At 37.6% G+C, this 15,505-nt stretch overlaps 2 protein-coding genes across 2 annotated transcripts in view; both read left to right on the plus strand.

Annotated features, from left to right (window-relative positions):
• Positions 1 to 3,800, plus strand: part of GNGT1 (G protein subunit gamma transducin 1) — a 25,160-nt gene extending 21,360 nt beyond the window's left edge. Inside the window, exon 3 of the mRNA XM_049641466.1 lies at positions 3,570 to 3,800. Coding sequence (XP_049497423.1) covers positions 3,570 to 3,698 — 129 coding nt within the window. The 3' untranslated portion in view covers positions 3,699 to 3,800. The remainder of the gene's footprint in view (positions 1 to 3,569) is intronic.
• A 7,155-nt stretch (positions 3,801 to 10,955) lies between these two features.
• GNG11 (G protein subunit gamma 11) lies at positions 10,956 to 14,968 on the plus strand. The gene is made up of 2 exons (XM_049641467.1): positions 10,956 to 11,059; positions 14,548 to 14,968. Exons 1-2 carry the CDS (start codon positions 10,964 to 10,966, stop codon positions 14,671 to 14,673), a joined length of 222 nt encoding a protein of 73 aa, XP_049497424.1. The 5' UTR covers positions 10,956 to 10,963; the 3' UTR covers positions 14,674 to 14,968.
• The last annotated feature ends 537 nt before the right edge of the window (positions 14,969 to 15,505 follow it).

Genomic DNA, 15,505 nt, shown 5'->3' on the forward strand with positions numbered 1-15,505 from the left:
AAAGAAAGAAAGAAAGAAAGAAAGAAAGAAAGAAAGAAAGAAAGAAAAAGAAAAAGAGGCAGAAAGAAAGAAGATGAGACGGAGGCCATATTTCAGTTAAGCAGTAAAGTGAAGCAATACATATAGGCATTTTATTTTTACTTTTCTAAATTGATAAGCTTCTCTTTATTTAATGCAATAGTTTGATGTTTAAATACTTTTAGCCAAAACCTCATCCCCTCCAGCACTGTCATGGCTAGTAATGAAGGAGTACATTCTATTCCTTCTTTGCAAACAAAAATGAGTTCAAGCACAAGAACTCACTCGTTCCTCCTAAAAACATATGACAGATCTTGGAAACGGATACCAAGAGTTCTCTGCTGTTAAAAGGACCAGAAATGGCAAAGGAATAAAAGTTTCCTCCAAGCAAACAGTGACTGAAGCTTGGAAGATGTAGATATGTATTTTAGATCTCTTCATTTTAGGAAAGTAAGTAGAACAAAAACTCCTCCATGAATAATAAGAGTATATTTTATATTTTTTCAAACATTTGTTTTATCAAGCCAGAGCAAAAAGATGGGGAGTAGTTTGCATTATCTTTGTATTTTGCTCAAAACTCTTACTCCCAATACATATGGGAATTTTGGGGATTTTTTCCCCTTTATAATTGTCTCAAACTCCCCTGTTGCCCTTTCCATACAGGCAAGACATATTTTGTTGTAAAAAACAATTAAATTTATAAATATCAAGAAGAGCTTGGAACTCACAACAAAAAAGTTAAAATCTTTATAATTTAGGAAACATAAACTTTTGGCATAAAAGAAAGTTCTTTTTTCTTACTTGAAACATCCAAAAGCTGTTTGATTACTTATATCCTCAGGATTATTGTTTTGAAGGCAATTTGGTTGTGTTCATGTTTATTATTCACTTATGGCAAGCTCACCTGGGAATTTTTATTTTTTTTTATTTTGGGTAAACATCACATACATCTTACCATCTGTCAGGTTTGGGGGTTCCTTTTCCCTACTACTCAATGTCTCCTCGCTCTTGGAAGTCAAACTAATTTAATACCACACTGCCCAAACCACACACACCTACATACAACCTACATGCACACACACACACACACACACACACACACACAGAAATTTTAGGTCCTGAACTGACATTTCTGATACAGGATGGTATAGCATCCTTATAGTATGGTCCAGTGGATAGATACTGGAACCATATCCCTGGCTCAGATTCTGGCTCCACAGCTTTCTCTCTGTGGAACACTCACCTGAGATATTTTCTGTAAAATGGGAATAGTAACAAAATGTAATTCAGAGGACAATTGGGAGGAATAAATGGGATAATATATATAAAGCTCTGAAAACAATACCTAGGACATAGCAAGTTTTTTCTGCTATTATTACTACTTTTTAAATTATTATTGAAGTCTGAGACCCAGACTAGTTCATAATATGCCTCAACCTCTTTTGCTATCAAGGCACTATTGTCAGAATAAGACAACTGCTTGCATCCCACTTTTAGAGGACAGATTTGCAATGACTATATGTCAATTCAGTGGGCAAAGGTTGAAGATAATCTTTGTGGTAATAGCTAAAAATAGCTGCCATTTGATTGAGAATCTGTTGTATGCTGGGAACTTAATGGAACTAGTGTTGCTGTTCCTATTTCGTAGATGAAGTAACTAAACCTTGGGTGAACTCTCCTAACTAAGGGTCTATTGTGGGTAAGTGGGTAGAGCCAAAATTCAGACCTGGAGTGGCCCGAATCGAGTCCATGCTTTCCACAATGCCATATAATCCTATATTAAACTATCTATACTTATAATAAGCTTCACTGAAATACATTTTGAACAACATACTCACATGGGTTTTGGGTAATTTATTGCTCCTTGTAGCCCCAGATCCTAGTTAGACATTGTCAAAACCAACCCCTCTCTGACTCCAGAATTAGGACAGCAGTTAAACCTCTATTCCTGACATCTGATTGGGGCCCAAAAAGCTGGTGTTCGGAGAAGTATAAAAAAAAAGTGAATCTACATGCACCCCCATGTTTATAGCAGCACTATCAACAATAGCCAAAGTATGGAAAGAGCCCAAAGGTCCATCGATGGATAAAGAAGATGTGGTATATATATACAATGGAGTATTACTCGGCAATCAAAAAGAATGAAACCTTGCCATTTGCAACTATGTGGATGAAACTGGAGGGTATTATGCTAAGTGAAATTAGTCAGAGAAAGACAAAAATCATATGACTTCACTCATATGAGGACTTTAAGAGACAAAACAGATGAACATAAGGGAAGGGAAACAAAAATAATATAAAAACAGGGAGGGGGACAGAACAGAAGAGACTCAAATATGGAGAACAAACTGAGGGTTACTGGAAGGGTTGTGGGAGGGGGGATGGGCTAAATGGGTAAGGGACACTAAGGAATCTATTCCTGAAATCATTGTTACACTATATGCTAACTACCTTGGATATAAATTTTAAAAAATAAAAAAAAAAAAATTAAAAAAAATATATATAAAGTGAATCTAAATCTTAGTTTTGAGAAAGAACAAATGTGAATCTGAATTACTGCATATTTTAAAATTGTATATAAACTCCAATTGAAGGAGCCATCTGACCAAGGTCTTGCCTCAGTTAGGAATGATGTTTTCTAATATGTACATAATGAGTTTACAGAGTTAAAAAGTAATCTTAAGTCTTATATCTAATGTTGCTGGAAATTTTCATATAAAAATAGCATAAATATTTTATTAAAAAAATACAATACCTAGATAGCTTATGGAATGGCCACCTAATGGGCTGCCGGAAATGAAGTAGTTTCATGTTAATTTCATGAATGATGTATTAAGTGAAAAGGAAACAAGCTGAAAGTTAAAAGGAATGATAACTTGATCCTGTGTATATATGCATGCATATGCATGCATACACACACACACCACACACACACACATTTGTATTTATATATGTTATAGAACATTGACTAAAAAGTGGGTTAAATGTTACATGGATCATTCAGGCTCTGGCTGAGCCCATTAAAGTACTAAAGCCTGATTTTTCATGAACTCATTATTATAATAGTGCATATGAGGGAAGGTCAATCTCACAAAAAAAAAAAAAAAACTCAGTTCAACAAATACTTATTTATGGAGCACCAACTAAATGCAGTCTGTGTTCTCGATACATGTGAACAAATCAGCCAAAGGTCCCTGACCTTTTGGAGGTCACCTTCTAATGCACTGTCATCATCAATCATTGTAAATGAGTTTAAAATAACATTACATGTGTATACTTCTGAGAATCCAGGAGCAGTGATAAGCCTGGAATTTAACAATTATTCATTCCCTTCCACCTTTACAGGTCACATTTTTGGAAAGAGGAAAAATATTCAATCAGTGTTCACTCTGGTGAACAGCTATTCCTTCTTCTCTCCTAGAAAGTACATACGCATTGGCGGAAAGCAGAACCACATTTAAAAGAACACAAAAATTATAATAAATACATTCTTGGATTCTGCAGCAATTGTATTGAACCAAATGTGTCATTTCTTTCTCTTTTCCTTTAAGGTCTCCAAATGTTGTGAAGAAGTAAGGGATTATGTTGAAGAAAGATCTGGCGAAGATCCACTAGTAAAGGGTATCCCAGAGGACAAAAATCCCTTCAAGGAGCTCAAAGGAGGCTGTGTGATTTCATAAGAAAAAAAAAAAAAAAATCCTTGGAATATCTTGAGCTTTAATGACAGTACTAGTTTTTGGTCATATATAAGAATTCTATTAAGCATGTACGTAAAGCTTTAAATTTATAATTATAAACTTTAAATAAAAACTGGGATGTGATAATGTATAAATCTGTTTTTCTTCAACTGTTTAGTACAGTGAATTTTGATTGACCTTTTTCTTTTAACGATACCTACTGTTTCATGGGACGCCTGGGTGGTTCAGTCGGGTAAGTGACTGTCTCAGATCATGATCTCACAGCGCAGTTCCTGAGGAAACATCATAAGAAGCCAGAAAGTTCTGGCCCTGGCACTTCACTGCCTCTCTGACTTTGGATAAGTTACTTAATCTTTTTAAATCTCAGTTTCTTCTGCTGTAGGAAAGAAAGAATAATGGTTCTATCCCCTTTTACTTGGGGTTAAATATTACACTAGAGTGATTATGGCATTTAGTGTACCACCTGACACACAGTAAGACCCAACAAGTGTTAACTAGTGTTACTGAGAAAGGAACTAGATGCATATCCAGAAATCTTTAAGATACGTGCTATTCCATCCCATCTCTAAGAAGACTGTCACCAATACGGTCCTTTTTCCTATAGCAGTGTAAGAGCAAAATGGTAGAAAAATAGCTTTGTTCTGCATCATCTTCCTAATCAGTTTCCTCCTGGCATCTTATTGAGTTGACATAAACCAAATCTCACTACCTTTGTGCTAATGACTAAGATAATTTGCCTCTGTTTCTGTAACAAATGATGAGTGTTTATTACCCCAACTTGGAAACTACTTTTATTGTTACTGTTTCCTTATCCTATCTCACACGTACAGTGCTATTTTTGGATACGTCAGTGATCAGAATACAAGGAAATGTTAATTAATGTTCTTTTTGTTTTATTTTAATGACTTATGGGAGAGGGAGAGCGGCAGGGAGAGAGAGAAAGAGAGAGAATCTTAAGCGGGCTCCACGCACAGCATAGAGCCTGACATGAGGCTTGATCCAAGGACCCTGGGATCACGACCTGAGCTGAAATCAAGATTTGGACACTCAACTGACTGAGCCACCCAGGCACACTGATTGTCATCCATTTTTTGAAAATTTTTAAAAAATACTCATTTATTTTTGAGTTACAGAGAGAGACAGAGCACAAGCAGGGGAAGGGCAGAGAGAAAGGGAGACATAGAATCTGAAGCAGGCTCTAGGCTCTGAGCTGTCGGCACAGAGCCCAACGCAAGGCTTGAACTCACGGACACTGAGATCATGACCTGAGCCAAAATCAGACACGCAACTGAATGAGCCACCCAAGCACCCCTGTCATCCATTTTAAAAACAAGGTAAGAATTATCTTTATTTGGTCTGGAAGGGAATGTCAATGTGGTCCCAAGTTTGGCTCCTAGCACGGTGTTTTCCCACTCTGGTGGTAGTAAATGCTCAGCAAAGATCTGCTGACTCCTGCTCAACCCTTTCATTTTGAAATAGAGGAAATCCAGGCTCAGAGAAGTGAATTGGCAAGTTTCTCAGGCCCAGACTCCGGATCTCTGGCTGCGTGGTTAACAACACACTCTATCACATATAGACATGCTTTCGGTATTAAGGGATTCCAGGATAAACTATTGGATAAACTACCCTTTCCTCAGCAGAAGCTCTTTTCCCCTGTTTAAAATTATAAAACTCCTTTCCAAGCACCCCTTCAGCACTGCCTTTGTGTTCCACTCTATTTTCTTCCATAGCTCCCACCACCATCTAGCATACTATATATTTTACTTGTTTTACTTCTTTAATTGTGGTCCATCTCAAGGGTTTTTCCATGTGCAGTTTGATGCAAATTAATGTTTATTAAGTGTTCCATTTATTTTTTCCCCCTGATTAAAAAAATACAGAGTCCTTGCTATGGCACTTAGTAACACGCATGATCCTAACCAACATCTCTACATGCATGGTCCTAACTAACATCTCTAACAACTGGAAATAGATCTGAGAGCCAGATAATTCTAAGTTAAAGCTTTGGTTTGTCCACTTTCTACTTCAACTCTTTGAACATCATGAGTTTTTTTCATGTATAAAATGAGAGCATAGGATGGATTCTTATATGAAAATTTAAAATCACTTAGAATAGAGATGAGCAAATGTCCTCTGTTATAATAAACCTTGGAGACTTCCTGTAGCCAACAAACTTAACTATTAAATGACCACTGACATGACACCCCATTTCCCCACCTTCTGCAGTTTTAGTCGTATTGATCTCTCCACCTGAAATGTCCTCTTCTCTAACTCACTTCAGCCTTTTGAATCCTACTCCTTTCTGAGACTCACTAAAAACTATCTTTTCTGTCCCTCACTCCATCCCAAGAGTATTCTGTAAATCTTTTAACTCATTTAACATCGCTTTGCTTTCTCTTATTACAGTTGGTATGGTTGTCTTGATCTCAATTCTGTATTGTAAATTCCCCAAGCCAGACGCTCTGTTTATTATTGAAACTGCCATACCAACTAATAAATTGTCTCTACAATTTAATTGACTAAGTGTTCAATTAAAAGCAGGAAAGGGTAATACTTTTTATATTGGATAATTCAGAATTCTTATTAGCTTAATTGAGGAATAAATCGACAGTAGGGTAACATTCGTATTGCTTAAAAATACAGATTGTCAGCACACCTGGGTGGCTCGGTTGGTTAAGTGTCCGACTCTTGGTTTTGGCTCAGGTCATCATCTCATGGTTTCATGAGTTCGAGCCCCATGTCAGGCTTGGTGCTGACAGTGCAGACCTGCTTGAGATTCTCTGTCTCCTTCTCTCTCTGCCCCTTCCCCCACTTGCACTCTTTCTCTCGGAAAATAAATTAAAAAACTTAAAAAAAAATACAGATTATCTGCAGAAGTGGAATAAGATAAAAATCATAGAAAGGAGTGACAGAGAAAGATGGTTTAAGAAGAAGGATGTGATAATCATGACTATTCCACAGGCTGTACAGCTACAACAGTGAGTGACCTTTTTTTTTTTTTTTCTTTCCAGAAGTTGTTATTTCAGGACCATGGATTACTAGGTAAAAAGGAATGAGGTAAGATTACAGGGAAACAAAAGAGACTCCTGGCATAGCCTTAGCATTTGGCTCTTCAACAAAACTTCCTGGGACCAGTAGTGAGAATGAGTTAAGTATACATACTGCAGTATACCATTTGAGATACTTGCACTTTGAGGGTATTTTGTACACATAAGTGAGTTTAAGCTTTAGCAAGAAAAAAAAAAAAACCAGTTATTCTAATTTGGACTGATTTGATTTGAGCCAGATTTGAAAACAAGGCTAATATCAAACTTCCTAAATTCTTAAAACAATATTAACATGAGGAAAACAGTAAAATGAGTAATAAGAATGACCAGTTAAATGGAAATTAAAGTCTTGTATAAGCACAATTGATAAATCATATTTGATATGAATTATAAGTAGTTGTTAAGATAGTTGGAGCATTAGGGGCACCTGGGTGGCTCAGTCGATTAAGCATCTGACTCTTTTTTTTTTTTTTAATTTTTATTTTTGAGAGAGAGAGCACGAACAGGGCAGGGGTAAAGAAGGAGGGAGAGAATCCCAAGCAGGCTGTGAGCTATCAGCGCAGAGCCCAAGGTGGGGCTTGATCTCACAAACCATGAGATCATGACCTGAACTGAAATCAAGAGTCTGAAGCTCAATGGACTGAGCCACCAAGGCACCCCTAGATTTTGACTCAGGTCGTGATCTCAGATCATGAGATCGAGGCCCATGACTGGCCCCAAGCTAGGTATGAAGCCTGCTTAAGATTCTCTGTCCCTTTGTCCCTCCCCAGTGCACTCAAGTGTGCTCACTCTCTGTCTCTCAGAAAAATAAAAAGGATAATTGGAGCATGAGACACAGGTCATCCTCTTACTTCATATTATCTCCATCTAGAAAAGGAAGCTTATGCACACAGTTGAATGGGTCAGTTGTGAAATTTTCCATGGGATTGTTATAATAAGTTGAAGTAAAATAAAATGAACCAAGTGCATCAAATATTTGTTAAATATGTTCCTTAAAGAAACCATCATTTTAATGGCCTAAACAGTCATCATGAACTTTATAAATTCCAGAAGAGCAGAATTTGGGAAATAACCTAGTTTATTTACACTAACAAAACAGAGGCAGAGAGAATATATGTCCTGTAAAAACAAACAAAACAAAACAAAACATAAGATAAAATAAGACCAGAATCCTGGTCTTTTTGAGTTCAACCTAGCATTAAATCAACTCCAATATGACACTCTTGATATTTTCTTATATAGTTTCCTTTATATGCATTTTTAACAACATACTTAATACATTCAGAAACATAGCCAAAGAATTTTTTCTTTTTTTTCTTTCCTTTTTTTCCTTTTTTTTTTTTTTTTTTTTTTTTTTCTTTCTTTCTTTTTTTTTTTTTTTTTTTTTTGCATGTCAAGGTAAATATTTCATGGTCTTTGCTCTTTTATACTTTAAAAGTAGAAATAGGGGCATCTGGCTGGCTCAGTTGGTGGAGCTTGTGACTCTTGAACTCCGGGTCATGAGTTCGAGCCCCATGTTGGGTGTAAAGGTTTGATAGATGATATATAGATAGGTAGGTAGGTAGGTAGGTAGGTAGGTAGATAGATAGATAGATAGGAAATAAACACATGGTTAATTTTCTTAAGCAGTTTTCTTTAAAGCATTTGTCAGAAGATAATGGGCTAATAAAAGTTACTTTCTGGTTATACTTGTTATTTTCATTGCAGAATGGTTTGTACACATACTATTTTGTAAAAAAAAACACAACAATCATAACTTCTATTACTTATATGTAAAATATAAGTAAAAAGCTTACATTACATTTGGATATAACTGATATGGATTTTAAAATCTGTTTATCCAAATGGTTTTGTTGGTAGAACATTTCTGTGAGAATACACAAGAAATTGCTTACCATGGTTGCTGTCTGGGAGGTACATTCCATGCTAGGGATGGGAGCTACATGCTCTTCTAAAACGTGTTCCCAGCATCTTACCATTTAAAACCAAACAAGACAGTTTTCAAAATGTTGTGTGGTCATGGATTTCAGCATTTCTCAATTCATTTTAGTTTAATCAATTAACTTAATATATTAGGACCCTGCATTATTTGATAAGAATAAAAACAAAAAATAATAATATGTATTTCATCTCTAATTTAAGTTTCATAATACTGTGGAAGAAGTGAAAGAACCACTGTGGTTTTATAAATATTTATCACTGCATGCAAGTTGATGATTTCATAGAGGAAAAATTTCCAGGCTAAAATAATTCGGCTTTTATGATTTGGACCAAAAAGAAATACATTAAGATACTTAAACAACTTATTTAATTTGGGTGCTGAGTTTATTTAATTTGGGTCATGTTAACTACTTTCACTAACTTGTTTAAGTTATTTTTAACCAACGTTTTAAATCTGAGCAATGGGGAATCAGAAAATACAAATTGCTTTTGGAGACAGATGTTAGTTTTTTGTCTTGGCTCACAGCTTACTAACAGGGGAAAACTTTGGCAGCTGATTTGACTTCTTTGAGCCTGGGAGATCCTGGAATGTGTGGTATTTCAAATATAGAAAAAGAAACTCCTAAACAGTTTTCTTTGTGAAAGTGATTTATCAGATGTGGATACATACATACAATTAGAAACAAAACATACCTTGGCTAATCCACCTCTCCCCTTCCCCATCCTATATTGTATAAATTAGAAAGCCAAAATCCAGAAAAAATAAATAAATAAAGGACTTTTCCAGTGCTAGCCAGGGACAGAGCTGGGACTAGACCCAGAGTAATCACCAAGTAGCTTGTTGTCCTTCTTGTTCCAAGATATTCATTGAAGATAAGTGGGTGGAACATAGAAATTGTGAGCAAACAAAACCTCTGCTCACAAGACAGGGAGTGACAATGGGTGTCTCAGGTCAAGTGCCCTGAAAAACTCAGTTCATGCCACCACTCTTGAATCTGGCTCTGTAGGCAGGAGGTAATATCTCCAAAAAGAGAAATATCTGACTGGGAAGGTCTCCTACCCTTAATGCTTTATTTTTCTTCTAGTCTGTTGACCATCATTAAGAAGGCTTTAGTTTATAGTCAAGGGAAACCTTACATTGCAGGTAAGCATTTGTCATAGCAGACACTTTTCCTGGCAGCAAGATGAATACTGCTTTGCAGATAGTGGAGAAACCAATACTTAGTGAATCTGCTGCCTATGTCCAGAAAGGTGCTGGAGCCAGGAATTCAAGACCCATGGTGTCAACAGTCACCCAATCCTTGGTTGATAGGGAGTGGAGAAATACTTTCTGGTAAGAACTTTAAGACTGCTGCTTCTGTCTTCTCTAGTATCATCCGCGTGTCCACTAAATCATTACAAAACACTCCGCTAAAGAAAGAACAAAAACTCTGCTGTGGAGGGTGCAGACGATTGCCAGAAAATGGTCCTGCAAGTTGTAAACAATATTCACATCCCAATGACTCCTCGATCCCCCAATGTGTAAATATGTATCAGGAACACAACGCAACACAACCGTCCATCAACAGACGTGGTGGGTGTTTCTGAGATTACAGGTCAGTTTCACTTTCCTCTTGGGCCTTTTCTTAAGCGTTCGCATTTCCCACAGTACACATGTATATTAACTGGGGAAAAGGAACATGCTGTATATTTTTGAAACTCTTGGAGAGGTGAAGGGTCGTTATTTCCTGCAGGGTAGTGTCCTCCTTTTCTTGCTTCACAAACAAAACCCGGATGTGACTTGGAAACGGAAAACAAAACAAAACAAAAAAGGAACAAAAAGTAAAACTTTACAGTTGTTTCTCCAGGAAAGTGGGTTAGTGCAGCCCCAACCCTCGAGCCGCAGCCCTGGCCGGTCCCGCGCGGGCGTGGCCGACTCGGGAGCCGGCAGAGGGCCAGCATCCCGCCCGGAGATCCCGCAGCACCGAGCTTCTCAGGCTCCCTCCCAACTCTACCGTCCCCGGGCTCGCAGGGTCCGGCCACCCGGGGTCGTGGGAGCCCTAGAGAGATCCCAGGGCGCTGGGCAGGGCCAGCACGTGGAGAAGACCCGGGGACAGCTGAGCGCTCAGGGCTCTGGGGGCCACCTCGGGGAGGCGGTCCCGTCCTGAGCCGGAGGGCGGGGTGCGCGGGCACCACAGTTACTTGGGGACGCGCCCTGGTTCGCCGCACTTCAGCCACTCCACTTGCAGAGCAGTCCTCGGGCCCAGCTCTGGGCTGAAAATGCCGGCCCTTCACATCGAAGATTTGCCAGAAAAGGAAAAGCTGAAGATGGAAGTTGAGCAACTGCGCAAAGAAGTGAAATTGCAGAGGCAACAGGTAAATTGTCCCAGAATGTTATTCCCTTCTCTGAAATGAACCAAGGGTGGTTTTGCCTGGTTTGTTACAGTAAAACAGTACAGCTTTTTTGTTCTTTGGTTTCTCACCCCTCCCCGCCCCCGCACCAGCGTCTCTTGAAGTGGGGCTTTGGTTGTACCTGGCACCTGCCAGTTGATGTGGAGAAATCACAAGAGGGAAAGGAGAGCGCAAGGATCCCATGAGTTAATTCAAAGCCAACTGTCAGAGCATCTGAGCCTAGCATGGGGGACCATGGACAAAAAAATTCTGCCCGCTGTTAGTTGGTTTTAAAAACTCAAATTTAGGAAGAAGGCAGATGGCTATTTCATTCCTTGATCTTTTTCATTAAGGGAAAGACTGGTATTTAAAGGTGTTTTTGTTTTATCACTATTTAATTCATCACAATTTAGGTAATTTGAATTACATAGTTTTGAATTTCAGGAGGCCTCTCCAGAGGTATGCAATGAACAGTTCACTGGGGCTTGGAAACAAAATCTTACAATTCCTATTTTTATTTGTTTGTAACTCTCATCCCTTTATACTTTCCACTTTGTTTTAGAAGGGCGCACAATGAACGAATACAGCATTTTTACACTTATGTATAAGTAATAATATATATACTGATGTGCATTTGAAAACTCTTTTTAGTGATCATGATTAAAAATCTTAGAGACCACTAAAGTGGATTACAAATTCAGTGAGAACATATGCCTCCGTGTTCAGAAGTCTCCACTGAAATTTGCTGGAGATTTTGTAAATTTTACTTCAATTTCTTACTGGTATTGTGAGCATGCATTTCTTCCTTTTTTCCTCAATCAGGCAACCTGTAGTCCGGGAATAGGTTTTAGGATAAATATTTTTTAAAGGAAATGCTCTAATCCTTTCTCCCCAGCAAAAAAATAAAAATAAAAATAAATTAATTTCATTTTTCTGTGCTTTAATACTAGAAAAAATTAAGGAAAAAATGGAAATTAAGCAGGTATGGTAAATATGCTCGCTTGCTTTCCTGCTCTACTTTAGTAAATCTATTCATGACACAGTCCTGTTACTCAGGATGAACATTTTGAGTAATAATTGGAAGATGCAGGTGTTTTTGAGTTTTACTCTTTGTGCATTTCTTTTCTCAAATTTAACCTCCAAATCCCTATGCTTCCTAGATTTTGGAGTGCAAAGTTACTTCTATCCTTGTTCAAAGTTTTTGTTGCTTTAAAAATACTGCTGTGTTTAAAGGAAAAAAAACAAAGTTATAAGACCCAAACAATAGGGTAATTTATTGAAACTTTAAGGGACCCATTTTGTGGATGGCACAGTGCAGTATGTGTTGGCCACTTAGATTTTTTTCACACACTGCTTTGTAGAGGTTACATATTAAACAGTTGCATATACTGAAGTAAAGCATTGTACAAAGTTGTAATATCCTAGTAACAGAGTGTGCAGAACTTACAGGAGAAAAAGAGACAAATGTCTTCTAGGTATTTTAAGCTTCAAATTAGAAATCGGGCAGGAGCCTGGGTGCAGCTGACTGTGTGGAAATTAAAGGTATCATTCATTACCCTGTTCCTCCCTGGCAGCTCCCCACCTCCACTGTTTAGGACACACCCTGCTGGATCTGTTTTCCAACTCCAAGTGTATGCCGAGGGCGAAGAAAACATGAGGGATAGCCTTAGGGGATACAAGGAGAGGTGTCTAAATCCTAATAATAATACTCAAACATATGTTATCAGACACTTTGAATTATAGAGTATTAGTGCTATACAAACATTATGGTTCTTAGAGATCCTTCTGTGCTTTCACTTTTAAGGATAAAAAACTGAATCCCAAGGAGGCTAACCACCTTCTTATTTAAGACCTCAGAGATAATAATAGAGCACTTACTGAAACACATGTGTTCTGATGCCCAGTTCATTATTCTGTCAATAAATTGTACATGTCTGAGCTGTGTGCTCTGCTCAGGCCAAGGACACAAAATTCACAGGCTGAATTCTGGCTCCAGCTAATTGTTCAAACCTATCTTCTTGATCGTGGAAGGAAATGCTCAGAGGAGTAATTATTCACTTTCAGAGGCTGCAGATCTCTTCGGAAACTTAATGAAGAAGCCTCTGTAAGAAAGACACAATTTGGGGGAACTCTAATCTTATCCACAAATAGCTCTGGGGAGACAGACCCCAGGTTATGGATACTTGTATCTGTACTTCTGACAATTCACATAAAATGCATGCACTATAAATGTCAACAACAAATAAAAGCAATTGTCACCTGAGAGGGTGGCACTTGAATAGATGGTTATTTCTCCACATTTTAAGTCATATAACTACATCAGCTAGTTTTAATTTTTTAGAACAGTGGTCTTTACATTGTGTGCAAAGAATCTTTGGGGTATGGGAGTAAGATATTACAATTTCTACTTTTGGTTAGATTTTAAGCCTCATCATTTGACAGTTTCCAGTTTATGTTTTATAATTATGCATTATGTATTAACACAGTAGCATCTGTGCTTATTTATAAGTAAATAATTACATATTATTTATAATTATATGCATTTGGGGATAATTATGCAAACGTGTTTTAGTGATTACCATTGAAACAATTTGAAGATTGCTAATCTAGATTATAAACTCAATGGGAACAGTTTCTTAGGGCTAAGAAGTCTATATTAGAATTTGCTAGAGCTTCTGTAATTTTTACTTCTAATTTCTTATTCATCATGCAGACCTTCACTAAGACACTAGTCCTTCTTTTCCTTTCCTTTTTATTCCTTTTTCTTTTTTAAACTCATTCATGCAACCTGTTTCTAAAGGATAGAGTTTCTGAGGAAAGTATTCAATCCTTTCTCCTTTGTAGGAAAAGTTTCAACTAATTACATAAACACAAGAGTCTCAGATAAGCCTAATAAACCTCAGATAAATCTGTTGTTGTGATCATTGCCCTCCAGCAGTGGGAAGGGATTCTGAATAGAGACACAAATGGTATGAATAGGCAACCTCCACCTTCCCAGCATCAGGCCTTCTCCAGTGTTTCCATCATTTTGTAAAATTGCAGAACATGGCACACGCCCATAATAAGTGAGAATTTTGGCAGGATGCAGCCCAAAACATTTGGGGATTATCTATTACTGCACCTGTTCATTAGCATGGGAAATTGAAAACGGGGTATGTTTCAGTTCCTAAAATATTATGGATACACCATAATTGTATTTTAGCAGTGGCAGGAAGTCATATGAGGCACAATGGGTAGAAATTGCTGGGGATGATCTGTTTAATATGGTGACTTTCAAACTTTTTGGCCCTCACCATAGTGAGAAATGTATTTTAGACTGTGTCATTCATATGTAGCATATGTATTACACATGCTTTGTGCTAATATTTTCATATTATTTCATTTTTTAAAGTGCTGGCTGTACTCAATTAAATTAATTTCACTAAAGTGTAGATGATCCTGACCTGATTCATTCTTTTTTTTTTCTTCTTAAGGTGTCTAAATGTTCTGAAGAAATAAAGAACTACATTGAAGAACGTTCTGGAGAGGATCCTCTTGTAAAAGGAATTCCAGAAGACAAGAATCCTTTTAAAGAGAAAGGCAGCTGTATTATTTCATAAATAACTGGAGAGAAATTTCATCCTGAGTAGAAGAACTAGCTTGTTTTGGTTTTCTGAAATAAAACCAAAATTCTTTTCAAAGAAAGAAAAACAAAATTTAAAGACTTTCTTAAACACTTCTATTGATATGATTATGTATAAAAACTGTTTCTCATCTTTGCTAACTACACACCCTTTTCAAGAGGGCAGAGAGTATCAAACATACAATTATGGAAATAAGGACATTACTTGTGCGTGACTCACCTCTTTTCAGTGTATTGCTTGATGCCTTAAATAAAGTTTTATCTCTGGAAAATGCCTGTTGGTGATTTAAAAAGTGTTTTAGTTTTCTTTGTTTTGTTTCTGTGTTTGTTTTTGGCATTTACTTTTATGTTTTTCCCCTTAACCTGTCACGTGCTTGGGACGTGTATCAAAAGTTTAGATGATTTGATCAGGTCTCCAATCCAGCTCTCTCTGCTTCAAATCTCGGTTGGTTTACCGTGCTGAATTCTGACTCCTGGGATGTTTTTTACCTAATTGTAACTCTTAGGGAACGGAGTGAGTAGAATTCCTAACATTGACAGGAGCTGGAGTCTCTGAGTCAGGAGCCACTTTAGTGCTTCCCAGGTTTATCATCAGGCAGATCTTGTTCAAAGTGTTGCTGCAATAGTGGCCTTGGGAAAGGGCCAGGTTTGGGGTGCTGGAGAAATACCCAGAAGATCAGCACTGGTATGTCCCTCCTCGGGGAGCTGCATCTCCCACAAGATCTGCAGGTCCTGGGTATGGCGACACTCCAGCTCTGTGGCATTGGCATGGACACTTGGCTCTGCACCTACTCTAACCAGCCTTTTCC

This window comes from Panthera uncia, chromosome A2 (assembly GCF_023721935.1).
Source record: "Panthera uncia isolate 11264 chromosome A2, Puncia_PCG_1.0, whole genome shotgun sequence".
NCBI lineage: Eukaryota > Metazoa > Chordata > Mammalia > Carnivora > Felidae > Panthera > Panthera uncia.